At 43.5% G+C, this 26,357-nt stretch overlaps 1 protein-coding gene and 1 long non-coding RNA gene across 5 annotated transcripts in view; one reads left to right on the forward strand and one right to left on the reverse strand.

The window, feature by feature from the left end:
• Positions 1-2,717: 2,717 nt before the first annotated feature.
• On the forward strand, positions 2,718-6,532 carry LOC129819749 (uncharacterized). Of its 4 annotated transcripts, none has more exons than XR_008754117.1 (6): positions 2,718-2,986; positions 3,576-4,143; positions 4,259-4,344; positions 5,988-6,030; positions 6,145-6,222; positions 6,332-6,532. It is a non-coding gene; the product is annotated as an uncharacterized LOC129819749 (long non-coding RNA). The 4 variants fall into 4 exon arrangements; XR_008754116.1 differs by having other exon boundaries at positions 2,756-3,651; positions 4,060-4,143; XR_008754118.1 differs by having other exon boundaries at positions 2,822-2,986; positions 4,060-4,143.
• A 229-nt stretch (positions 6,533-6,761) lies between these two features.
• Positions 6,762-26,357, reverse strand: part of LOC129819748 (collagen alpha-1(XI) chain-like) — a 46,575-nt gene continuing 26,979 nt past the window's right edge. The window contains exons 19-65 of the mRNA XM_055876299.1: positions 26,227-26,280; positions 25,933-25,977; positions 25,703-25,756; positions 24,930-24,974; positions 24,747-24,800; positions 24,510-24,554; positions 24,159-24,212; positions 23,854-23,898; positions 23,633-23,686; positions 23,488-23,532; positions 22,734-22,787; positions 22,390-22,497; positions 22,121-22,174; positions 21,953-22,006; positions 21,760-21,804; positions 21,479-21,532; positions 21,229-21,273; positions 21,061-21,114; positions 20,892-20,945; positions 20,612-20,665; positions 20,297-20,494; positions 20,119-20,172; positions 19,884-19,991; positions 19,659-19,766; positions 19,477-19,530; positions 19,286-19,339; positions 19,055-19,162; positions 18,890-18,943; positions 18,693-18,746; positions 18,402-18,455; positions 18,244-18,297; positions 18,038-18,145; positions 17,891-17,944; positions 17,629-17,682; positions 17,015-17,068; positions 16,803-16,856; positions 16,446-16,553; positions 16,194-16,247; positions 15,863-16,024; positions 14,459-14,512; positions 14,168-14,203; positions 13,380-13,433; positions 11,231-11,516; positions 10,838-10,950; positions 10,662-10,730; positions 10,152-10,388; positions 6,762-9,692 (exon numbers count right to left, since the gene is read on the reverse strand). Of these exons, the coding sequence (XP_055732274.1) occupies positions 9,546-9,692; positions 10,152-10,388; positions 10,662-10,730; positions 10,838-10,950; positions 11,231-11,516; positions 13,380-13,433; positions 14,168-14,203; positions 14,459-14,512; positions 15,863-16,024; positions 16,194-16,247; positions 16,446-16,553; positions 16,803-16,856; positions 17,015-17,068; positions 17,629-17,682; positions 17,891-17,944; positions 18,038-18,145; positions 18,244-18,297; positions 18,402-18,455; positions 18,693-18,746; positions 18,890-18,943; positions 19,055-19,162; positions 19,286-19,339; positions 19,477-19,530; positions 19,659-19,766; positions 19,884-19,991; positions 20,119-20,172; positions 20,297-20,494; positions 20,612-20,665; positions 20,892-20,945; positions 21,061-21,114; positions 21,229-21,273; positions 21,479-21,532; positions 21,760-21,804; positions 21,953-22,006; positions 22,121-22,174; positions 22,390-22,497; positions 22,734-22,787; positions 23,488-23,532; positions 23,633-23,686; positions 23,854-23,898; positions 24,159-24,212; positions 24,510-24,554; positions 24,747-24,800; positions 24,930-24,974; positions 25,703-25,756; positions 25,933-25,977; positions 26,227-26,280 (3,615 nt within the window). The 3' untranslated portion in view covers positions 6,762-9,545. The remainder of the gene's footprint in view (positions 9,693-10,151; positions 10,389-10,661; positions 10,731-10,837; positions 10,951-11,230; positions 11,517-13,379; positions 13,434-14,167; positions 14,204-14,458; positions 14,513-15,862; positions 16,025-16,193; positions 16,248-16,445; positions 16,554-16,802; positions 16,857-17,014; positions 17,069-17,628; positions 17,683-17,890; positions 17,945-18,037; positions 18,146-18,243; positions 18,298-18,401; positions 18,456-18,692; positions 18,747-18,889; positions 18,944-19,054; positions 19,163-19,285; positions 19,340-19,476; positions 19,531-19,658; positions 19,767-19,883; positions 19,992-20,118; positions 20,173-20,296; positions 20,495-20,611; positions 20,666-20,891; positions 20,946-21,060; positions 21,115-21,228; positions 21,274-21,478; positions 21,533-21,759; positions 21,805-21,952; positions 22,007-22,120; positions 22,175-22,389; positions 22,498-22,733; positions 22,788-23,487; positions 23,533-23,632; positions 23,687-23,853; positions 23,899-24,158; positions 24,213-24,509; positions 24,555-24,746; positions 24,801-24,929; positions 24,975-25,702; positions 25,757-25,932; positions 25,978-26,226; positions 26,281-26,357) is intronic.

Consider the following 26,357-nt stretch of genomic DNA (forward strand, 5'->3'; position numbering starts at 1 on the left):
GACAACTCCAGCATTCACCTATTCCACTTCTATGAGTGACAAGTGAATGGTAATTAAACATGTTATTAATTAAACCACTCTGCATTTTATATCCCATTTTCCCACATATTTGCCCAGGTTGAACAGATCAGACAGAGAAGTCTTCAATGTATTCACAATCCTCCAACTCCTGTACCACGACGTACCCGTCTAAAAGACAGAGGAAACAAAACCTCGACCTCAGCAGGTTGCTCAAATGTCATGCCCAGTCTACTTAGGATATTAGAGCGTGTAGGTGGTCATGAGGCATTGTGCTGAGGTTGAGGTGTAGCTTGCTCTGTCTTTTAAAGGGGTACAGGAGTTAGAGGATGTTGGTTAAGAGACATTTTTGTATATTATCTGAGCATATTACCGTAAATATATGGTGTTATTTGGACTTATGGTTCATGAGAATACGTTTTTGAAAGGTTTTCCAAAATGTCCAAGATGGAGGAAAATCTATCCTGACGGACCTTATGGGTGGGTCCTCAGGGAAAATTTGTTTAGTGTAAAGAAAGACACCTACATACAAAGTTTCAAGTCTCTATGTCAAATGGGGCAACGGATATGAGGGTTTAAGTGAGACTGCTTATAACAGAGACCCCTATAGGCCAATTGTTGCCATTCTTTTTGACCAAGTTACTCATGGCCTCTTGTTTCTGTGGACTGAATTAGAAAAAAAGTTACCAATCTATGCTTGAGTTATTTGAACATCTCAAGAAAAAATCAACAAGAACAATTCAGGCCATAACAATAGGTGTTCACATATTCGCATTAAAAATCGGAAAATATTTGCGGACCATCTGCATTATCCCCGTGAACCGCGGGACACAGGTTGAAACCCACTGATATATGGTTGGCCTATTGACGTTGAATTGCGTTGTCTGAATGTTTGTGCCTAGGTTAAAATATAGGATTATATCTGTATTACCTGCTGCAATTAAAGTATAAATGGTGTAATGGTGTATTTTTGTCGTCACTAACTCTGCCATGGCTGGTTGGCCAAAGTCTATGGGGATACAAATGGGGTTTATGGAAGATTTTGGGATAAGCTCCCAATAAATAAGGTCTGTGGTAAAGACAGGCTTAGGAGATCTCATATGTTTTATTCAATGAGATTTTGGTGTATTTGAAGTATTTATGTCATCAAAACAAGCACATAAAGCACATGAAAGGTAATGTTAACAGTGATCTCATAGAACTAAACGTATAATATCTCCTAAGCCTTTGTTCTCCTAACCCCATTATTTTCCCATTAATTTCCCCCATAAGAATGGCTGAACGAATCAGAGGAAACTCATTTCCCTTTTTTAGCACTGCAATATGAGGACTCATACTACAAGCTGACGAGTCACAGAGATGAGAGGAAAGATGGCGGAAACTGATGTGGATTGTGAATCTAAGGGCGGTAGAATCAAGGAGAATTGGAATATTGTAAAAACAAAATGGGAAAACGGAGCAAAGTAGTGTACAGTGCTGAGAATGTCCCAACGTGTCTTGTAGGATCGGATTACCAATATTGGAGAATCTCTTACAAAAAAAGATTGCAGTTTTGAAACTGCAGTAAAAGTGCAGTAACTGCAGTCACCTGTGGTATTTTGCACTCTAACTGCATTTACACTGCAAAATTTCAGAACTAAAAAAATGGTGTTATATTGGACGCAGAATTTGCTGCATACTGCAGTTATACTGCATTGTACTGCAGTTATAACTCTGACCGGAATTTTTTCCCCGTAAGGGATCCATTTGAGATATCCAAACTGGTGGAGGGAGTTCTGGGTAAAGTGAAGGCTGTAAGGATCACAAGAGAAGCGGGCTTGTTTAGATTCTTTGTACTTCAGAAGGAACGTGTGTTGCATCTCACGCGATTTGAGAAGTTTGACGTTTCGTGTGTGCCTCTTCGGTACAGGGCACCCCTCAATGGGGTAATATCTGGCGGCTCGTGGGAAGTCGGTGTTGAAAGATATTCCAGGAGGTATTGATGCATGTCGGATGAATCGTGTGGTGAATGATTCAAAAGTGAAGAGTATCTGTTCTTGTGTTGTTTGATAGGGATATATAAACTACAGAGTCAGAACATTTATCCCAAGACCAATGCAGTGTGATCACTGTAAAGCTATTGGACATGTTTCAAGTGTTTGCAGAACGGAGAAGCCAAGATGTCCAAGTTGTGGATAAGATCATGTCATGTTTTAAAATGGATGAAAATGTGGCATGTTGCAACTGTGGTGAGAACCATGAAGCCACGTCTTTGGAATGCCCAACCAGGGTAAAAGAGAACGAGGTGGCCAAAGTCAGGGCTGTCCAGAGAATTTCATATGCAGCGGCTATTTAAAGGGTTGAGGGTTTGAATGGTGCTCCTGAGGAATCCATGGCGGTGGATAGGCCTTCACTGCAGGCTGCAGGGGTTTCCTTTCACCAGCAGGACCCTGATATTTTAAAGGTTAAGAAGGTGGACTTTGTGGCCTTTATAGCTATGGTGATTAATGGCACTGCCAAGGTGGAGAGGATGTCCAGGAAAATTAATATCATTGTGGATGTGGCAGAGCGGTTCCTGGGACTGAAAGATTTCTCGGCGGAGTTGCATGGAGTTGCATGGAGTATTGTCACAAGCAGTACCACCCTCTGAGGCCCTAGAGCCCGAGAAGGGAGATTTGAAGGAAGGAATAAGTGGGAGTTTTGGTTTGGATTTGTAAGTATACCATTTTTATTTGTGTGGATGAAGTTAGTTTTTCCGTATCACATATGGGTTTTCTTTTTACCTTGTTTTTCAACCCATCCAGTTGGTGGCGGCAAAATACACCTTTTTCGGTTGTAGTTCGCCATTAAACCAACAGAAGAAGAGGAGTCACAGAAATGATGGCGAACAAAACCTGTCCTGTGGCTCCCTCTCCTGGATCAAGAGAGAACGACTCAATCTTCATGCCGGCCACAACACGGCTCATATCAAGGTTGACAGTTATCACGGGTTAGTGTCGTCTTTCACGCCTCGTCGGCCTTTATATGCAACTTAATACATATGTAAAGTATGTAAATATAACTGCAGTTCTCTGTAGGGAATTAGTAGGGTAGATGTGCTTATCTAGGCGCACTATCTTGTGGTTGCTGTAGCTAAACCTTGGGCTAGTTGTTGGGCATTAATCGTTTTATTTCGCTGCAGTGCAATATTGTAGCTAACGTTCTTTGTAACATTGCAACATTATAACATTGTTTCAGCTATGCTACATCACCGTTACGGTGTATCATCTTGCAGACATTTGTGAGCATGTTTGCTTTGAAAATGTTTTGTTTCTGTCCTGTGGTAATTCAAGAGCAACATAGCAAACTGATTTTAGACGGCTAATGAAACCTTAATGACAATATCCCATTTAAGTTCACTTTAACATACACTCTCATTTTCTTTATAGTAGGCAATATTTATTGGACATAAATGCAGTTGTCTTCACCGTCCCTTTTGATGAGGGACAAAACAATTGAATACATTTTAGAAGAAGGCTGTAACGTAATAAAATGTGGAAAAAGTCAAGGGGTCTGAATACTTTCTGAATGCACTGTAGATATATATGTAGATATGTAGATATTCCTGAAAATGGAGGACGAGGACTTTGACAAGGTTATCCAAGTCATCTAAAGGTATGACCCTTTGTTCTTATTGTCCTGACCGGAATCTATTGATACTGAACAAAAATATAAACACAACATGCAATCATTTCAAAGAGTTACATTTCATAGAAGGAAATCAGTCAGTTGAAATAAATTCATTAGGCCCTAATCTATGGATTTCACATGACTGACTGGGCAGAGGTGCGGCCATAGATGGGCCTGGGAGGGCATAGGCACACCCACTGGGGAGCCAGGCCCAGCCAATCAGAATTTGTTTTTCCTCACAAATGGTATTTATTACAGACAGAAATACTCTCTTTAGGTTCAGTGACACTTATGTTGATACACCCCGAAATCAGAGAGTTAAAATGTTAAAGTAAATAGTGTTTCTTACCCTCGTATTCTACAAATCCTTCTATCTTTCCCTCTATCTCCCAGGCTACATTTCTCCTGACTCAGGCTGTTGGAAAGGCTCTGGTTGCCAGTGGAGCTCCTAAACGCTCCATCATTACTGTGGGCAAGGTAAGTCTGACAATTTAACTATTGGCCCTCCAGGCATAGGTTATTAACTTTCAACAGACTTACATTCATTCTTGCCATTCTTTAATTTTCTCTTTGTGTTTCTGCCTGTTACCAGGTGGGCAATATTGAAAAGGCGAACTACTCTGCTTCCAAAGCAGTTGTGGAGGGCCTGACCAGAACTGCAGCCAACTAGCTGAGCAGGTGAGGCACATTTTGGTTGTGTTCATTAGGGCAAACCGTAACAAAATGTTTTGAAACAGAAACAAAAATGTGCGTTTCATATTAAGTTGAGATGCTACTTACCCTTTTTGGGCAGTTTTCTTCTGTGTTGTGCCTACTGAACACAACCCTGCATTTGATTTCAACACCCCAAAACTGACCCATTCACCAATAGAGAGAAGATAAATAGGCTATAAACATTCTGTAGTGAACAGAGCCCGGTTTCCCGAAAGCGATGGAACTTAGGCTTACGAGTGTTTTAGCAATCCATCGTTCCTACGGCTGAAGATGTAACATGCGTTTCCCAAAACACCAGGCAGAAATAAAGTTTGCTAAGTACTTTGTTGGAGCATGTGTCCATCTGATAGGATGGAAGAAAGGCAGCGCTGCTCTCTGATCAGTTTTCTCTATTCAAATCTTACCTTAACATTAGAATTAGTCCACAATACTGACGATGGATCAGCTCCTAGAGATATATTATCACCTATATGGCTGCAAATATTGAGTTGGCTTATTGTAATGCTTACACTATAATAACTTAATCACAGATTTGGCACATCATTGCGCACATGTTGTAACCATCATGAAATTATAGACAGTGGGGCCTACAATTAGCAAAATAGAACTCAATTGATTAAAATATACAGGCCTATGTAGCCTTTAAGCCTCCTGTATGTTTTTTATGCCGTCATCTCGGTGTTAATTTGAAGCATCTTTTATCCTTTACTCGTTTGTAACAATTGCAAAGACATTGGCAACTTTGTATTTGTAGCCAACTCCGTTCTGAAGTTATTGGCGTTCACAGAGAGACACAATCAAGCGGTTTATTTATGTTTAGCGGAGATCTTCTGTGTTAAAAGTGACTCAGAAGGGGGCAAAGAAGGCATCCAACAACCACTTATCTGTTCTATGAGTGGTCTGAGGCAGTCGGTAGATAACAAGTGTTTTAGAGTGCAACTTCAGTAGCGAAGCTGTTTTGGGAAACAGCTCAGAGATTTAACAATGCTCCTATGAAGGTTCTAATGAACTTAGTCTTAAGATGTGTTTGGGGAACCGGGCCCAGGGTGGATGGAAGTATGGGATGTGTTTGGGGAACCGGGTCCAGGGTGGATTGAAGTATGGGATGTGTTTGGGGAACCGGGCCCAGGGTGGATGGAAGTATGGGATGTGTTTGGGGAACCGGGTCCAGGGTGGATTGAAGTATGGGATGTGTTTGGGGAACCGGGTCCAGGGTGGATTGAAGTATGGGATGTATTTGGGGAACCGGGTCCAGGGTGGATTGAAGTATGGGATGTATTTGGGGAACCGGGTCCAGGGTGGATTGAAGTATGGGATGTGTTTGGGGAACCGGGTCCAGGGTGGATTGAAGTATGGGATGTATTTGGGGAACCGGGCCCAGGGTGGATATGATCTATAACTGCTCTCTTTCTCCAGATGTGGGATCCGGTGTGACTGTGTTTACCAGGGTTCAGAACCACACCCATGACTGATAAAATGCCAGAGAAAGTAATCAGTCAGCTACGACTGAGTTCTCCTTTTATATCAGATATAGAAAGTCACCCCCTGAAATGTTTTTTGTATAGAAGTGTGTATTTAACTTGCTGTGTTTTGTTTTGTGTCTGCAGCTTACGTCCATGGTGCCACTGGGGAGGATGGGAGAGCCTGCAGGTAGGAATACTGTATACACAACCCTCTATGCTATTGATCACATCACAAATACAGAACTCGGTACCTTTTATAGTCAAGCTGTAAGACCTAACCATTCTCCCTCTCTGTGTATAGAGGAAGCTGATGGATCCTAATGCATATTTCCAGTAGAGGACTCTGGCTACATCACTGGAACCAGTATTGAAGTAACAGGTAATGGACCCACCTGAAATACATTATAATGTTTCATGTTTAACAGGAAATGCCTTTTACGTAACCGCTGCTGTCCTGGTAACACTTTTTTCCCCCTTCTCATCTTCAGAGGCCTTTTCATTGGCTGAGACAACTTTCCATCATCCTCATGAAGATCCCATCTAGGTCCAGTAATTGTATATTGATTCAACGTTCACACTGTGCCTTTGCGTGTGATAATACAACTGATTGGGGATTAATCTTGTTTTGTAAATCTAGTCAATATCTTACAGTGTAAATGTGTTTGTGCAATAAATTAAAACCTGTGTAACTTTTGTTGTGGCGAGAGTTCACGAGACAGAGTTGTGGTTTCCCAATGTAACCGAGTTACGTCTCTTAACCCTCTACATTTAGGTGCAGTTACTATCATTTCGCTAGTGAAACTTATACCAGTCATTACTAACACGGTTGGATTTAGATGTTTGAAAACAGTAAAGACTGACGTCACACATACAAAGACACAGGAATACAGTATGAATACAGTATGCACACAGAGAAAATGCGTTGGCATGTGGTTTAATTGGAGACGTTGAACAGAAAACAACAAGCCAAGAACAAACCAAGACAGTGAAACTAAAGCAAAACAAAAACTAACAGAAAACAGAAGGAAAACAACACTGAGCAGTGGACGGTAGAGGGGAAAAGGGTAGGGAGAGGGAGCCAGCCATAGATCAGAATCAAACAGGTGTAAACACTAGAAGTGATTTTTTGGGGGGGGCTGGTGAGGTGATATAGTGGAAATAAGGTTAGGATCTGACTGATTCTGTGTTCACACACAGGTGGTAAGTTCACTGGAGATTGTGAATGATGTGGTTATATTCAGCTGTCTGAGCTGCTGTATGCAGAATGAAGAGAGAAATAAAATAATGACTAGCTATTGTGTAGCTCTGGGTAACATGCAACACCAGCCAGTTGAGAGAGGATGAAACAGAGGGACTAGGAAAAAACACAAGGGAGTCAAGAAGCTATTTTTAAAAAGATGATATATTACAGAAACAAAACATTTAAAATTACTTACATTATAAAATAATACTTTTTGTCTTTTCAGCACCATATTTTGTTGAAATATTTGTTTGTCTTTAACAAAAAAACAAACCAATCGATGTAATTTTCTCTCGAGAATCACCTCAGGTTTTAGTTTGTCAATCCCCCCTTCTCTACAATATCAAAAGAAAAACCCAACCAAAACAGACAAACCAAAATACCCATAATGATATACAACCCCATAGCCACATTACATTACTTCTAAACAAAATATTTGTAATATTTCCCCAGGTGGTTGCTAGAATTTTCCATCCCTCCCGCTAGCTGTCCCCTGCCCGCTGTATTCTCACAACCGTAGAATCCTGGTGTCTGTTTGTCGCCCTCGCCATACTCCTGCAGCACAGCTCAGCCAAGCAGTGGCAAACCGCAACGGAGAGTCACCATTTAATCATTACAATAGAAGCAATCATAACAGCACAGTACAGTCGATGAATGCTAAATGGTTACAATGAGATATGGCCACATATGTTCGTTTTTCCCCCCACCAGAACTGTTGACATTCATACACCAAGGGGGGTGTGCACAGATAACTCGGTTTAGTGTTAGTTTAATATGTATTTCATTGTTTTAAGACCGTCAAGTGAGAACTACGGGAAATAAATACAAAATGAAATACCACATTCGACTGTCATATTTGGTTTGTCGTTGTTTGAAGCACCCTGCTTGTTTTCAATAAATACAATAGAATATCACTATGTCTGTACAAATGGATTCGATTGCACATTTCCAGTCGGAGAACTGGTGACAACATCGTGTGGCTGTGATGGAGACAAACTTGAATTATTCACGCTGAATATATTAACGCTTTGGTATAATTAGCACCTTGCCACAGTTTTTGAAAGCATGCATTTATTCACCGCTGTAAGAGAGAACGTTTGGTCGTCATCTATTGAGCTCATATACACATTTAACCCTGATACCTTCCCTGCTTGAAAAGAGACGGAATGTCACAAATCCTGGAATGTAACCCTGTGCTCTACATAAAACAATAATGAAATTCCAGGCATCACACCTGTAAGTACTGGACTGGTTTGATGGCATTCTGGCCTATTCGCTTGTCTAGGAACTACAGTTCTGGCCTGTCTGACAGCTGTGACAATGATTACAAATAAATGTTCCACACATCAAGTTCAGTACAATTTACAAGGTTAATGGCTTTTGATTCATTGATACTTGGAGAAGGCATAGACACCCTTCCGTCCCATTGCATGCAACATTATTGGCCCAATAATAAACAGCCATACAGTTCAGAGACCGTACGTTGCTGTTAGGACTATATTATTACAGTATTGAGTAAAGAGCTGTTCATAGTCACACCTTAGGTTAAAGCCGCGTTAAAGCTAGAGACCTCACAGCTTTGCTTCCACTCCATCTCCACAAAGCACCGTAACGTTTCTATTCATCCGCCTGTATTGTATTTGACCTGCTTTAGGATAACTGTGATGTTAGTCGGCATGGTTGGTTTGTTTGGTATAGAATTTCCCTGTGGAGATGATGAAGAGAACATTCACTTCGCTAGACAACATGGACGTACAGTAGACTTTCCTGGTCGTCTCTGATCCGCCAGGCCTTCGTGGAACTCCCATTCCTTCATTGGTTTCCCCTTAATGCGGCGAGGCAGAAAATGAGGCGTAGGATGGGGTGGGGCTTGGATGCAGGAGAGGTACAAGTGTGTGGTGAGGGCGAAGCAGAGAGGTAGAGTGGCTGAGACAACTCGGTAGAGAGACAGCGGGAAGGAGAGAGGAGTGAGAGGGGGGTCCGCGACAGGGGGCTCTGGCGTGTACGGAAGGAGGAGACGGGTCTTTGACCCAGCTGTTCGTTGGAAAAGAACACTGTTTTATTCTGTTGATGGTCTGTACGCCATCTCTCATTCTTGCAATCAATCTTTGGTCTCCTCTTTGCGAGAATGTTTGCGTTCTACTTTTCTCTTGTCGTCCATTTCTAATTGGGAGATGTTATCCCCTGGGCATGTACTTGAGTGAGTGCATGTCCGTTTCACAACAGTATTTGTGTGTGTGTGTGTGTTTGTGTATGTGAGTGTGCTTGATGTCCTGAAATAAATGTTCAAATTACTGGGCATGTACTGTATATTGCCATGTCTATGTAAATGTGTCAATGTTTGTGTTAAGTGCATGAGTGTGTGTGTGACAGAGTGTGTGTGTATGACAGAGTGTGTGTGTGCATCAGTGTAAGTGTATATTCTATACGTGTAGGTGTTTCTCATTTCTCTGCACGGTGTTTTAGCCCAGGAAACAGACAGGTCCCACTTCAAAGCCGAATTTCTGGTTGCTCTCCCCAAAGTCTGTGATCTTGAGGTCCCGCAGAGGAAGCTGCTCCACCTGGGGTGTGTTCACCTCCACCACTGTCCTGTCGAAGCCCTTACGATACTGCAGACAGACAGAAACAGAGAGACAGGTGAGATCACTACATCTGAGGCAAGAGTATCTGCCTAGGATTCGATATTTCACTTTTATTGTGTGTAATGGAAAAATACAGTTCCATTGTAATACTTTTTGTATGGGCATTTATTCTTATTGACTGCTGAGATTAAAAATATTAAATTAGCCTACATCAGATTGAAAATAGAGCAACATTCAGAGAATTCTGACAAATGTTCCTTTAAAGAAAACTAAGGGGGGGGATATACCCCCAGAGACCCAAAATCTCAGGTTTCTTAGTTTATTTTTGAGATACTCGAGGTACACATCCATAACTTGAATGTCCGCGCACAGAGAGGTGAGTAAACTAGAGAGATTACTTTTGGTTCCCATGATTCCCTGAAAAACACTGCCGATTTTTACTGAGTGGACCACACTGTTTAAATAAACCAATTCAATAAGACTCACAGAGCAGCCGTCGACCAGGGCCTTGATGTATGGGCTGGTCTCGTAGCTGAGGTCCTCATCGTTGGCGCCCTGGAAGTGCAGCGCCCTCTTGTGGCCGTTATTGGCTGTGCGGTCGGCCCAGGCCACGGAGCGGTGGCAGTGGTAGGTGAAGTTCTGGCGGGCCTGGACACTCAGCAACCGCAGGAAGCCCAACTGGACCACGCCGATCGGCTCGCCATTAGAGTCCACGTACGAAAGCTGGGGGGAAAGAGGATATCCCATGAGATATAAACTCTGATGAAGCTGGTAGAGGTGAACTCTATTATTAAGCAGAGAGTTAGATATGTCCGCATGACATTAAATAAACACTTTCCTTAGCGGCAGAGCGTTATGATAATGCATTGATAATTTTTCTGATTGACCTTTATCTTCACGCATTTGTTGATATCCAGGTCAAATATTGCACACATATGGACCATAATGAATGTCCCTCTGGGATTCTGCACGGTGGTGTAATGAACCCATACTAACCTTGCTGCCAGTTGTAAACTCACTGTACCAGGAGCCTGGTTTCTCCGTGGTCCAAGAGTTGAGCTTTACCTAGGAAGAGAAATAGAGACAATTAGATGTATAGATGTTTAAACACAGCTACTTCAGGGTAGAGTTAGTGTGTACATTATTGACTGATGAGCTCAGTCTCTTCTCACCGTGTCCACGGTCTTACTGGGGTACAGACACGTCTCCCCACCGGCGGTGAAGTTGCAGAACACCCTGAGAGAGTCGCGAGAGCAACCCTGGTTGGGGTCGATCCAGTACTCTCCTACAGTGGGGAGCAGAGAGATAAGGCACGATTTGAACACCAAGAAATTCAAATGCTTTTTAATTCTTTTTATGGGTGATGAGCTTTAATATTGCAGATAGATTTTAAAACAATTGTTTATGTCAGCTTAGTAGAAACCCAGCCCCGGCCCGTAGACTTTAGTTAAAAGTGAACCTCATGAATGTCTTCGTAAGAGTTCCTCTGTCTCTAACAAAATCCTTGTGTAAAGTCAGAATTGCCACATTTTTTGTGAATAGTTTTACGCCTGAAAGCGTCGTACCGTCTTTGAGCTCTGGCTGGCTGAGTTTGAGGTCCTGGCAGGTGCGTGCGGGGCTCTCCTTGGTGCCCAGAGGGAAGCGCATGGTCTCGATCTCCTGTCTCAGCGAGTTCAGTGAGCCGAAGATCTCTTCCATGCCCTCACTGCCTGTCAGGAACTCTGTGCCTGTGGCGTCGGCTGCAGCCGACTCTGCGTCTGTCTCAAACAGCATCCGGCTGGCGTCGATGGAGCGCTTGGACTTCTTGGAGATTTGGATGGGCATTGGCTGGATGACTTCACCTGGAGGACCCTGATTGGAGGAGGATCACAGAGAAAGATTATTATTGGTTGATAATGATTAATGAGATTCATAGGTTTATGAAACATTGAACTTATTTATGTTTGAACTGAAAACTTTTAATATACATACAGGGCATTCAGAAAGTATTCAGACTCCTTCACTTTTTCCACATTTTGTTACGTTAGAGCCTTGCTCTAAAATGGCTTAAATAATTCCCCCCCCCCCCCCCCCTCATCAATCTACACACAATACCCCACATTGACGAAGCAAAAACAGGTTTGTAGAAATTTTTGTAAATGTATAAAAAAACAAAAAACAGAAATATCTTATTTGCATAAGTATTCAGGCCCTTTGCTATGAGACTCAACATTGAGCTCAGGTGCATCCTGTTTCCATTGATCATCATTGAGATGTTTCTACAATTTGATTGGAGTCTATCTACGATATACTCAATTGATTGGACATGATTTGGAAAGGCACACACCTGTCTATATAAGGTCCCACAGTTGACAATGCATGTCAGAGCAAAAACCAAGCCATGAGGTGGAAATAATTGTCCGTCGAGCTCAGAGACAGGATTGTGTCGAGGCACAGATCTGGGGAAGGGTACCAAAACATTTCTGCAGCATTGAAGCTCCCCAAGAACACAGTGGCCTCCATCATTCTTAAATGGAAGAAGTTTTGAACCATCAAGACTCTTCCTAGGGCTGGCCACCTGGCCAAACTGAGCAATCGGGGGAGAAGGGCCTTCGTCAGGGAGGTGACCAAGAACCCGATGGTCACTCTGACAGAGCTCCAGAGTTCCTCTGTAGAGATGGGAGAACCTTCCAGAAGGACATCCATCTCTGCAGCACTCAACCAATCAGGCCTTTATGGTAGAGTGGCCAGACGGAAGCCACTCCTCAGTAAAAGGCACACGACATCCTGCTTTGAGTTTGCCAAAAGGCACCTAAAGGACTCTCAGACCATGAGAAACAAGATTCTCTGGTCGGATGAAACCAAGATTGAACTCTTTGGCCTGAATGCAAGACATCATGTCTGGAGGAAACCTGGCACCATCCATACGGTGAAGCATGGTGGTGGCAGCATCATAACGTGGGGATGTCTTTCAGCGGCAGGAACTGGAAGACTAGTCAGGATTGAGGGAAAGATGAATGGAGCAAAGTATAGAAAGAGCCTTGATAAAAACCTGTTCCAGAGCGCTCAGGACCTCAGACTGGGGTGAAGGTTCACCTTCCAACAGGACAACAAACCTAAACACACAGCCAAGACAACGCAGGACTGACTTGGGGACAAGTCTCTGAATATCCTTGAGTGGCCCAACCAGAGCCAGAACCCGATCAAACATCTCTGGAGAGACCTGAACATAGCTGCGTAGCGACGCTCCCCATCCAACCTGACAGAGCTTGAGAGGATCTGCAGATGAGAATGGGCGAAACTCCCCAAATACAGGTGTGCCAAGCTTGTAGCGTCATACCCAAGAAGACTCAAGGGTGTAATCGCTGCCGAAGGTGCTTCAACAAAATACTGAATAAAGGGTCTGAATACTTATGTAAATGTGATTTATTTTATTTTATTACATTTGCAAAAATGTCATTTTTCTTTTATTGCTTTGTCATGATGGTGTTTTCTGTGTAAATTGATGACCGAAAAAAAACTATTTAATACATTTTAGAAGAAAGCTGTAACGTAACAGAATGTGGAAAAAGTCAAGGGGTCTGAATACTTTCCGAATGGACTGTAGATATATGCTATGCTCTGAAATGATGTAAGCAACTGCACATAGATCTAAACTGGACTAAACTGAAAAATGGGGGTAAAATTGAATTGGTTTCATGGAGTAAACTGATTACGCAAAGGATGGGTACTCACTGGAGATCCGGGGGGTCCTGAGACACCCTTCTCTCCCTTGGGACCAGCTCCTCCCTGGAACACAGAGACAGGAGGCATTAGAGATTAAACAATACACTGCACATGGAACTCAATACACTGCACATGGGACTCAATACACTGCACATGGGACTCAATACACTGCACATGGGACTCAATACACTGCACATGGGACTCAATACACTGCACATGGGACTCAATACACTGCACATGGGACTCAATACACTGTACATGGAACTCAATACACTGCACATGGGACTCAATACACTGCACATGGGACTCAATACACTGTACATGGAACTCAATACACTGCACATGGGACTCAATAAACTACACATGGGACTCAATACACTGCACATGGAACTCAATACACTGCACATGGAACTCAATACACTGCACATGGGACTCAATACACTGCACATGGAACTCAATACACTGCACATGGAACTCAATACACTGCACATGGAACTCAATACACTGTACATGGAACTCAATACACTGCACATGGGACTCAATACACTGTACATGGAACTCAATACACTGCACATGGGACTCAATACACTACACATGGGACTCAATACACTGCACATGGAACTCAATACACTGCACATGGAACTCAATACACTGCACATGGAACTCAATACACTCTACATGGAACTCAATACACTGCACATGGGACTCAATACACTGCACATGGAACTCAATACGCATTATAATATTGAAGCAGATAGTACACTACAAAGAGTGTTTGAGGAAAGGGTTCTACTCACTGTAGAACCCTTAGCTCCCTTCACACCTTCGGGACCCTGTGGAAGAGGAACAGGAAATGAATGATTATCATTCAATAGAAGATAAGTATTACCATTGTTATAAAACCATTGAAAAAAGGAGAATCTAATTACTAGTGACATAACAGAGTTATGTAAAGTATAAAAGGCATGGATATGTTCATGCTGAAATCTTTCTATGTTACAGGTTCTGTTTTGAGAATACCAGAAGCTTGATAGAGGATGTTACATGATATACTGATGAAAGAACCAGGATGTAGAACTGGTACTCACGGGCATACCAGCAGGGCCACCAGGACCGATGGGCCCAGTGCCTCCAGAAACACCCTAAAAACACAGTTAACACACAACAAATTCATCAGCATTGAACTGTTTGTTGAAGGGTGACATAGAATACAAATCAAATCCAATTGTATTTGTCAATTGAGCCGAACCTTACCGTGAAATGCTTACTTACAAGACCTTAACCAACAATGCAGATCAAGAAATACAGTTAAGAAAATATTGACTAAATAAAATAAAAAAAAATAAAAAAAGTAACATAATAGAATTACATAACAATAACGAGGCTATATGCAGGGGGTACCGGTACCGAGTAAATGTGCGGCGGTACTGGTTAGTCGAGGTCATTTGTACATGTAGGCTAGGGGTAAAGTGACTATACATTGATAATAAACAGCGAGTAGCAGCAGTGTAAAAACAAAGTGGGGTGGGGGTGAATGTAAATAGTCTGGGTGGCTTGGGGGTAGAAGCTGTTAAGGAGCATTTTGGACCTAGACTTGGCGCTCTGGTACAGCTTGCCGTGCGGTAGCAGAGAGAACAGTCCATGACTTGGGTGACTGAAGTCTTTAACATTTTTTGATCCTTCCTCTGACACCGCCTGGTATATAGGTCCTGGATGGCAGGAGGCTTGGCCCCAGTGATGTACTAGGCCATACGCAGTGTATGTGTGGAGTGCGATTGAGATTGCGTCATCTGTGGATCTGTTGGGGCGGTATGCGAATTGGAGTGGGTCTAGGGTTTCCGGGATGATGGTGTTGATGTGAGCCATAACCAGCCTTTCAAAGCACTTCATGGCTACCGACGTGAGTTCTACAGGGCGGTAGTCATTTAGGCAGGTTACCTTCGCATTCTTGGGCGCAGGGACCATGGTGGTCTGCTTGAAACGTGGGTATTACAGACTCGGTCAGGGAGAGGTTGAAAATGTCAGTGAAGCGACTTGCCAGTTGGTCCTTGCCTGCTCTGAGTACAAGCCCTGGTAATCCGTATGGCCCCGCGGCCTTGTGAATGTTGACCTGTTTAAAGGTCTTGCTCACATCGGCTATGGAAAGCGGGATCACACATGTTCAATAGGGATGTGTCGTACTGACAGAATAACAGTATTTCCAGTGTGTGTGTGTGTGTGTGTGTGTGTGTGTGTGTGTGTGTGTGTGTGTGTGTGTGTGTGTGTGTGTGTGTGTGTGTGTGTGTGTATATCCTTAGAGAAAATATACGGTATCTTTATATTTGAGTCATTTAGCAGACGCTCTTAGAGTGACTTAGAGGAGCAATTAGGGTTAAGTGCCTTGCTCAAGGGCACATCGACAGATTTTGGACCTAGTCGGCTTGGGATTCGAACCCGCAACCTTTCTTTCAAAGCTCTATAATGTCAGCTAAGGAGAGACAGGTGTCACTCACAGTCTCTCCCTTGGATCCGTGTGTCCCCTGTGGACCTGGCAGTCCCCTGTCTCCCTTCTCTCCCTGCTCTCCGGTGGGCCCAATCAGACCAATCAGACCCGAGTGGCCCTTCTCTCCCTTGTCACCGCCCTCGCCACGCAGTCCTGGCAAACCTGGCGGTCCCTTGAAGAGAGAGAAAGAGAGAGAGATGGTACTCCAGCTTTATCGATTAAGGACGTGAGTATCTTCACTTGAAGCATCAATATAGCCCTGTATGCCAATAGATCAACACGGTGTGGAAGATACAATCTATTATAGATATATTCATGTACATATCAGTGTCTTATCTCACCAGCGGTCCGGGTGGTCCCTTCTGGCCGGAAAGGCCCGGAGAACCTTGCTCACCCTTGAAGAGATCATCAGAAGCAAGTTAGTGACAAACGCATCAAACAGCTCCGTTACACTGAAGCTCATGGTAGTAGTGAGCAGCCTAAATTAGGCCCTATAGAGCAGACAGGCAGACAGACAGACTCTACAACAGTAGACTGAACCACAGACTGAATAGCTCAGTCTGTCCATGGAAGAGTGGGCTCATCTCCCTCACCACTGATCCAGGGAGTCCTCTCAGACCCTCAGTTCCTGGTTTGCCTGGTTGACCCTGAGGTCCGACGGGGCCTGTCTTTCCTGGAGGTCCGTTGGCACCTGGATCTCCCTGGGAAAAAAAGAGAGCAGAAAAAAACCATCAGACATTGATAAACTCCAATATTCCAAATCCCCAATGAGTGTCGTGAGCGGAGCAAATTAATATATTTGGAAAATGATTGACAGCAGAGAGAGCTATGTACATTTAGTTTCAGGTCTGTCTGGCATGGCCTGTGACTCACTCTCACTAGGATAGATAACGATCCACAGGGTTAACTGCCAGTGCCAACACATTGAACGATGACCTTTGAACTCTTACCTTAGTTCCCTTCTCTCCCTGTCGTCCCTCTGGTCCTCTCGTTCCAGCAAGACCCTAGGAAAGAAGCGATGTGTAATATTATCAACGTTATAACGTTTTTATGATTGGTTATAGGCCACCTGTAGCATCTATCAAAATGTATACATTGAAAACCAACAGATATGACTGTGGATGATAGTTGCAGTTTGGCCTGGTGCGGTGAACGATCTTACCCTCTTTCCTGGTCCACCAGGAGGTCCGTTCTCACCAGTGGGTCCAGGAGATCCCTACAGCAGAGAGCATGAGCATGATTAGAACACTTCAGTGACCTTAATGGGTCAATATTAACTATAAAGAACTGAACCAAAATATACATATGGTTAGCTGTTTTTTTGAAGTTACATAATAATCTATATTCTAGACAGGCCCTAAGGGCGATCTGCTAGGAAGGACATTAACTTTAATCTTGCAGTGTCATCCTATGTTTCAACAGGTGCTTCAAGATGGAAAATACACTTATCTAGGGCTTTAACTGAGATGGTTTAGATTTGGGATTTGCATACTTATGGCCACGATGTCCCCTAAACTCTGACCCCGTTACATTGCTTAAGTTTGAATTCTTTTGGGAACATCTTAAGAGGATGTGCTCGACATTACAAACACTACTCTTGAATGCTGCAGGGAGCCATTTCGCATAGGAGCGATCGTGAACAGACAATATATGCCCCAGTAACATCCAATTCATCAAAGCACTTGATGAAGGAGAGTCCTGGAAGAGCCCATGTAGTAACTATAGCAACAGTGAAGGAATGAAATGAAATAGATGTTGGAGTACTAGGCCACCTACAGCTTGTCCTTGTTCACCGTCCTCTCCTCTCTCTCCCTTTGCTCCGTCCTGACCCTAAAGAAGACAAACAGAGTTATCAGAGATATGGTAATTGCTAAGATGGTGTAAAGGTAGATACTTCTTGGGGTTTGTTAATAGAACAAGACACTCATTCATAGAAACACCAGCGGTCTGAAACGCTATGAACACACAAATTGGAATATATGTTACCACAACAAAACAGATCAAATGAAACGTGTGTGATAAGCGTTTAGATACTCACTCCGGGACCGAGTTCACCAGGGGGACCGGGGTCGCCAGGGAAACCAACAGGGCCCTAGGAGAGAGACACAATGGCATAAAGTCAGACACAAAAACATTTAGTGTGGTCAGTATTACTAGATTTATCTGTTGAGTATATTTGACATACAGGGTTTCCCTTGGGCCCGTCGTCTCCAGGGCCTCCTCTTCCACCAGCAGGGCCAGAAGTACCAGGTTGTCCCGCCTCTCCCTTGTCTCCGTGTTCTCCACGTGGGCCCTGCCATTGGACAACAACACTGTCACTCGCATCCATGTATAGAAACAAATACGTGCGTATGGGACAATACAGCTTGAACCAAAAGATCTATGTCTCACCTTCTTTCCTGGCTCTCCTCCGATTCCAGGTGGTCCAGCTTCGCCAGGCTCTCCCTGTCAACACAATGTTTTCAGTTCTCAGAACATGTACACACAAACGCATTTTCTAACGATTACAATTGAACATTTCAATCAAGTTAATGTGAATTTATGTATACCTTATCTCCCAGGTTTCCAGGGTTACCCACACCACCAGGAGGACCTTGAGGACCCTGAATAAAAAAACGAATAAACATAATTGCATCAATAATATAAAAAAAACAAGAGTCATACCCATAATAACATATATGACTTCAAATCAACAGGGAGACTACAGTAGGTCTTCATGTGGGATGGCTTCATAATATCACCAAGAGCATAAAAACTCCATTACAATGAAATAATTCAATATGATTATTCTATGGCGAGGAGAAACTTCTGGAAAGTTTTGAGAGAAGATTGGTACTCACGTCAGCGCCACTTGAACCAGCAGGGCCACGGGGTCCTGGGGGTCCAGGTGGACCCTAAAGAGACGGATAGGACGAGATTAGCAATATCCTAGTGTGATTCATGCTAACAATACCTCTTCCTGAACTATTACGATTGGCTTCATAAAGATGAGATCCAATCATCTGTTGGGTTGCTCCAATTTGTCGTCGGCACTCACCATTGGTCCGACATCTCCCGTCTCTCCCTTCTCTCCTGATGGGCCTGGCAATCCCTACAAGGTACATTCACGGTTAGAGATGCCATTGACCTATTGAGTCACAATCACAAGACTATTGTAATGAGGCTAAAATCATGTAGTCACAACAGAAATCCGTCATCATACCTGCAGTCCAATGGGACCTGGGGCCCCTGGGAATCCTCTTGATCCTTCATCTCCCTTGGCCCCAAATGGCCCCTGCTGACCTCTGGCTCCTAGTTCTCCATCAGCTCCCTGAACAATGGAGACAGAGGGGAATAGTGAAGGCAACACCTCCGAGGGGCACCATGCTATGAATTCCTATGTGTCCAATGCAATATTGATAACACACTGTCTGTTGATGGAGTTTCTACTTACAGCAACGCCGGGTTGACCGAGTGGACCCATTGGCCCTGGTGGACCGGGAGGACCCTGTTGACACACAATGTTTTATCGTGAGCAAATGGCGTCACTGCACTTTAGCAGAGACAATCACACTTACAGTATCTTGTTCAGACACAATAGATATAAGGAACAGACAGTAAAAGAATGGCGGTAATGTCTCTCACATGCTCTCCTTTGCCGCCCTTCGCTCCCTTCTGGCCGTGCTCTCCAACCTCACCCTGTAATCCCAAAAATCCACCACAAAAGCTTTTGTTACGAGAGGTTTGAAATGAGCATTGTGATATCGTTTCACGTGGTAAACACAGTAATTAGAATATGTGATGGAGATATCATGGTGGTTACTGGCCTTGTCTCCGTCCTCTCCTGGAACTCCGATGGATCCGGCAGCACCTGGCAGACCCACTGGGCCCTGGACACCGTCACGACCAGCCGGGCCGATCGGACCTTTCTCACCCTGAGAGGGAAGGTGGTGGGGGGAGAGAACATATAAGACATAGAGAATAGAGAAGAACAATGACTCGGTCTGAAATCACAGCTCTGTACATTGGATATGTTTTGTTAAAGTACTCACAGGCACTCCCTTCTCTCCTGATGGTCCTGGAGGCCCCTGGGGGCCAGGTCTTCCTGGGGGTCCGATGGGGCCTCCGCTGCCTGCCTGTCCTCTCTCACCTGGGGATCCCTGCACAGGTATGATTACAGACATGATTAAAGCCAGGGTGACGTGGACGTCAACAAATACTGTACATTACATTATTTCCCATATTTTCACAACGATTCATTTCAGATGGAATTATTGTCAGACGTACAGCTGTTCCGGGAGGTCCTGCTGGGCCTTCGCTTCCTTTTAGTCCGCCGCCTCCCTAAAAAGCAGACAGGAACATGTTAAAACACAAAATGTGGAATCTATATACTATATGACATCTCACCCTGGGACATAGAGAATAGGGTATCAGACGCAGAAAGTGTATTGGTCAGACTGCTAACCGGGGTGCCAGGCATTCCTCTCTCTCCGGGGAAGCCTCTCAGTCCTGGGGGTCCATCTTTGCCGGGGCCGCCTTGGGGACCAGGGTCTCCCTTAGTTCCTTCCTTGCCAGAGGGTCCGGAGAGTCCTTGCTCGCCTGGTGGTCCTGGAGGCCCGGGGTGACCGCGCTCGCCCAGGGGGCCTGTCTCTCCTGAGGGACCCTGGGACAATGAAGAGGAGGAAGAGGAGGGGAATGAGTAATGAAGATGGAAAGGTTAGGTGAATCCATACATTGGACACTGGACAATGTTAATAAAGAAATGTTGCATTAATCTTACTTGAGGTCCAACAACACCTGGAGGTCCGGGTGGCCCAGTCTTTCCTTGGAATCCCTGTGGAAGAGAAAACAAAATGAATTGGGACTTGAATAGAGCCTTGCGTAACCCCTAATGCAATTAGCTTAGGTAAATGTGTTTATCGTGTGAGGAAGTAACGGTAGATTTTTTTTTTTAAAGAACACAATTGAGCAAAAGACATGGCACTGTTTATGAGATTCATATATTCCTGATAACTTGTACCCCACATGGCCGCATGTTCCAGACAAGAAAACAGACTTACAACTTCTCCTCTCTGTCCAGGGTGTCCGGGCAGTCCATCCTTTCCTGGTGGTCCCTGGGTAGGAAATAGAAAGGGTTAAGGGAAAGAAGGTACTTACAGTTTCAAACGATACTAATAAAAATACATCTTAAATGAATCTAGCTATATAGAGTGTATATAATAGCCTTACGGGAGGTCCCTTTGGCCCTGGGAAACCGTTTGCTCCTTGAGGTCCGGGCAGTCCCTGAAAGATACAATGGGAGGAGGACAGGTATAAGTCTCTCAACAACATGTATGTTATAGCGGCACGACCAAGTGTCTACCAGTAAACAAATAAACGATAGCTCAAACAACCTACCCTCTCTCCTGGTGGACCAGATGGGCCGTCACTTCCTGATGTACCCTAGTAAAAAGAGAGAGATAGAAGCTCAGAATTATTACCATCGATGCAGCTAACCAATATTACAGCCTTATTATGACACGTGACTGCCCTGGTGGCCTGTAGGTGAACTGACAGTGCTGTTGAGCGTTAACCTCCATAAATCTCCTTTGTCATAATTGTCTGTGATGGATGTATTGTTGATATTGTATTGTAGATATTGTCTTACTTTGGCTCCTGGTTTGCCAGTAGATCCTCTCGATCCTCTCTGACCTCTGGGGCCCTATTGGAGAGAGTTGGAGAATCAATTAGGAATAATAAGGGCATTTGGTTGAGTGGTTCTGATCCACTTCTCGTTGGTTCATCTCAGTAAACTAACCAAACTGTTGTTTGCTCCTTATCCAATACGAGCCCTGGTGTAATCAGTGGTGGATGAGCTATAAAGAGAGACTTTGATAATCGACAGTGTTATAGATACGTGGAATTGAGTGGAGTAGAGTTGAACTGTACCGTTGGTCCTCTTTGTCCTCTGGGTCCCAACTTTCCAATCAGACCCTGAAGAAACAGACAGACACACAGGCAACATCAGTGTCAACTTCAGTGCAGTTGACTTTATACATGGATTACATCATGCATAGTACATAGAGTGACAATTTGACTGACAGCGGAACAGAGTTTTAATTCCCGTCGTTAGCAACCTTACCCTTGTTCCTTTCTCGCCGTTGGTTCCAGGGAATCCTGGGAAACCGAGGGAGCCCTGAAAACACATGACGCATTGGTTAATCCAGCTTCCATATTGTCAGTCCCTTTAATAAGCTAACATGTAATTGTTACCTGTAAACTATTAGAAGGAAACCAGGGTTGTTGTTACCTTAGGTCCAAGTCTTCCAGGATAGCCAGGAAGTCCAGGAACACCAAGTTTACCCTGCAATCAGATATAGTCATCAATGACCCTATGACAAACCAATCAAAATGACAAAAATCCAACAACATCGAACCACCGTCATGTAAAAGTTTGTCAAACTGTTATGAGTGTACACTAGCCAACCAGGTAGATGTGTTATGAGATACTTTCAAACAGTGTTCTTTTAATCAAGATAAACCAACTTCTGTTATACGGAATATGAACCCTCCTCTCACCTTCTCTCCGACCAGACCGATGGGTCCGAGCTCGCCAGGGGGGCCAACACGGCCCTTTGGCCCCTCAGGACCGTCCTCTCCCCTGGGGCCGGGCACTCCACCCTCTCCCTGTCAGCAGGGACACACATGGAAACAATCAACACTGGTACAGAAAACACATTTGCATCAATTAAAGGCAAATCAATCCATAAACCTAACATTTTAATTCAATTGTATGCAAATAACCACAAGGTAAAAAACATGCCAAATAACTGTACAAAATTTAACATGAGCTTGTAAAACAAGACATAATACCTGAATACAATTATTTAGAGGAATCATTTAATAAACAAAATGAATCTTACTCTCTCCCCCTTGACACCAAAGTCTCCTTTGATTCCAGGGAAGCCATCTTCTCCCTAAAAATAACAACTGTGGTTAAGCTAAAGGCTTTATATTTATGGTCAATCAAGTGTTTCATATGTGGCGACTCAAATAAAGTCTTTCTGTGAACTCTTACAACATAAAGAATGATGAAAATGTTTGTGAAATAATATGAAAAGTACTAAAAGCAGTATCAATATCTTCTCATGTTTAGGTCGGAGAGAGAGACAAATAACGTGACACCTGTGTGGCTTTGCTGTCTGAAAGTCTTTCACAGTACTAAAAGTACTGGGGCTGATATCTTAAACTACAATGACTTTGTTGTTCACAAAATAAACGTTTGTGGGCTGAGAGTCACAACTTTACAACATTTCTAAAGGTATGTCCATCAATCAAACCCAAATTCTACCATAAATGTTTAAGAGGTGTTAGCCCACGGCATTGCTGTCATCTTAACACAAGACCAACATTGTACATCACTTTTAAGACCCCAGCATCAGTTCTCAAAGTGAGGCTACTTCTTTGACTCTTAATCGATGTAGTTCTGTCCTTGAGCTGTTCTTGTCTATTAATGTCCAGTATTATGTTGTGTGTGGACCCCAGGAAGAGTAGCTGCTGCTTTCGTAACAGCTAACGAGGATCCTAATAAAATACCAAATACCAAAATAAAATAGGATGTTTGATTGTCACATATACTATTCGTCAATCATTGATACACTGGATGAGGTCACCTACCTTCTCTCCTTTGTGACCCTTCAGTCCCCGGATACCTTGAGTTCCCTGCAATTACAGCACGATTAGGAGGTCAGTCATTAATCAGGCATTATCGTCACAAATCAATAACATTGAATGACGATTTTAGCCACAACACTAATCTCACCTTAATGCCACGAGGGCCAGGATAGCCAATAGTTCCCTGAGGACCGTTGGGACCCTGTATTAAGATAGAAGAGAGGGTTAATGATGCACTACCTCACACAAGACACATCGTGTAAGACACAACAATTAGGCAGCCATCTTGCATATGGTGGGGATTTTGGTGGGGAGGTTGACTACATTCTATGAATACTGTACAGGAGAAAGATGACTAGAGGAACTCACCTGGTTTCCTTTGGTGCCAACAGGTCCCTCCTTTCCTGGGTGACCCTGTGAGGGGAAGAGAGTAGCAGAGGTCAAGAAAGGCATGAGGGAGGGCAACTTCAATTCAACATGTGCTGATCACTTATACTTACCACTGTGTTCCAGGAAAATGCAATAAAGTGCTTTACCTTTTAGACCAGTGACATTCTGTGCATTTAGGTCATCTCATGTTAAAACAACTGCAGATCACCAGTAATGTTTTCATTGTTCTATTATAACATACGGTACTGATGAATCCAATATAAACTAATGAGATTGTGACTTACAGGGGGTCCGTCGGCTCCGGGCATGCCTGGCAGACCGGGTTTTCCTGTGGGGCCCTGGGAGAGGAGACGAGAGGAAAGTCATGAGCTTACCTGCTTACTGACGACAATACGGATAACAACATTATCATCAACTAAGAAACAAAGTATACGATACACTTTCAAAATTTGATATTTTGTCTCCTTAAACATTCCTGGCTAAATTCCTATTCTGAATATGACGCGTCAAGGCGCTTCACTGGTTGTGACACGTTATGGAGACAAAGGTCAAGCCTGTCGGACACTGAATATCTTTATGGAGGTTCATAACATAGTAATTACACATCACAGTCATGGATCACTTGGTTCTCTTACCTTTTCTCCTGGGGGCCCATGGGCTCCCTGTGGTCCTGGCATTCCCTGAAACAATCACATGTCATACGGTCAGATCTGGTCAGAGATCAGATTGGGCAATACCACAGATTACAGTTGTAATCCCACATCATTGTAAGGAGGAGAAAATGAGAATAGTATATTGAGTTATTTTCAAGTGTTTCAATTGGCTAAAATCTGTCCCCAATAACGTGGCCCCTTCTCTATGGCATCTCTCACCTGGGTTCCTGAGGTACCCTGCTGCCCTGGGGGGCCTGGCTCTCCTTGGGGACCCTGAGAGAGAAAAGGGGAGCGAGGAGGAAGAGATGGTTTGAGACTTTAAGAATCGTTTGCTCTCAATGGGAATAAATCAATGTGTCCACCGAGGACAAAAGGACGGGAAAACATTCACTGGTCACTGACCAGGTTTCCTTTAGGACCGTGGGGCCCGTCGTTTCCACGCACACCCTGAGAGAGGAAAAAGAAAATAACACATTGAATAAATAGAAAAGATTGCTAGTTATCAATTCAGGGTAAACAACACACATGACCTTAAATGGCCTGCTACAAAATGACTGTCTAGATGTGTACAAGTGATATGAACACGATCCTATACTGTAGGGCTGTTTTAGGAAGTGGCATGAGGGTGATGTGGTCTACTAACACTGTTCCACTGTGGTTCCGGGTCATATAGTTGCCTACTTTAGGGGTGCTTAGTACTTCCAGGGGTAGTATGAGGGTAAATGAGTCATTCTGGGTGATAGTGAAACTATCCCAGCGCAGGGTTTGCTTGGTCATGGTCATGTTTTAGGGGGCACTGTCATTGGCATAATTTTGCATAATTTTTGCTTATTTTAACCTAAAAAAAGGCTTAATACTAGTAATTGATCTTATTTCAAAATATTTACCTTAATACGATGATTAATACAAAATATATTTTGTTTTATCTTGAAATAAGATACATTACTGTATTAAGCCTTTTGTAGGTTAAAATAAGCAAAATGATCTACCAATGATGTTAGTTAATTTAGTTTGTTACAAATAAATAAGAAAATAACACAAATGTTAAGTTAATTATCACTCAATATAAGATATTTAGGCTTGCTTAGATTTTACTTTTTGCAGTGTAGCTTCACAGCCAAGTGGTTTTTGAGTAAACTGACATTCCAGTGTGGTGCACCAATGAGTGTACTTACAGGAGGTCCGGAGATTCCGTTGGGACCTTTAGGACCGAGCAAACCACGAGGTCCCTAAAGACAAGAGCAAATCAACACACTAACACAGAGAGAAGGAGCCTGGAACTGGTCAATAACAAGCAAGCTAAAACAGTTAGTCGCTATAAACAACATAATACACCCAAAAAATGTAATGGTGATGGTAGTGAGGAAGGAGCCAATGTCAACAGTAGTGTCAGAAACACACTCACTGGTTCACCTGGAAGTCCTCTGGGTCCGATGTCTCCGTCGTCTCCCTGGGAACAACAGACACAGACAGACAAAGGTGAACGACAGAGACAGAATGTGAGGAAGGAGGAAGGAGTTTGACAGATAAACAGGATCACGTTTAAAAGACTATGGTGGGAAATGAAGGTAAACTCAGTGTGTGAAGTTCTAGGTTAAGTGGCCACTGTAGTTCTGGCTGATAGACTCATAGGTGTACAGATCTCTATGGGGACATGGGACTGATAAGTCAATGTCTGATGTTTCGCCAAACTACTTACCCTCTCTCCGTCCTCTCCAGGACCTCCGTGGGGTCCCAATCCTCCGGTATCACCCTAGAATGGTGGAACAGAGAGGGAGGGAAAACAACTAAAACAACAGCATGCTTAACCACACTTCTATTTCACTCTGT

The sequence above is a fragment of the Salvelinus fontinalis genome, chromosome 22 (assembly GCF_029448725.1).
Source record: "Salvelinus fontinalis isolate EN_2023a chromosome 22, ASM2944872v1, whole genome shotgun sequence".
Lineage (NCBI taxonomy): Eukaryota > Metazoa > Chordata > Actinopteri > Salmoniformes > Salmonidae > Salvelinus > Salvelinus fontinalis.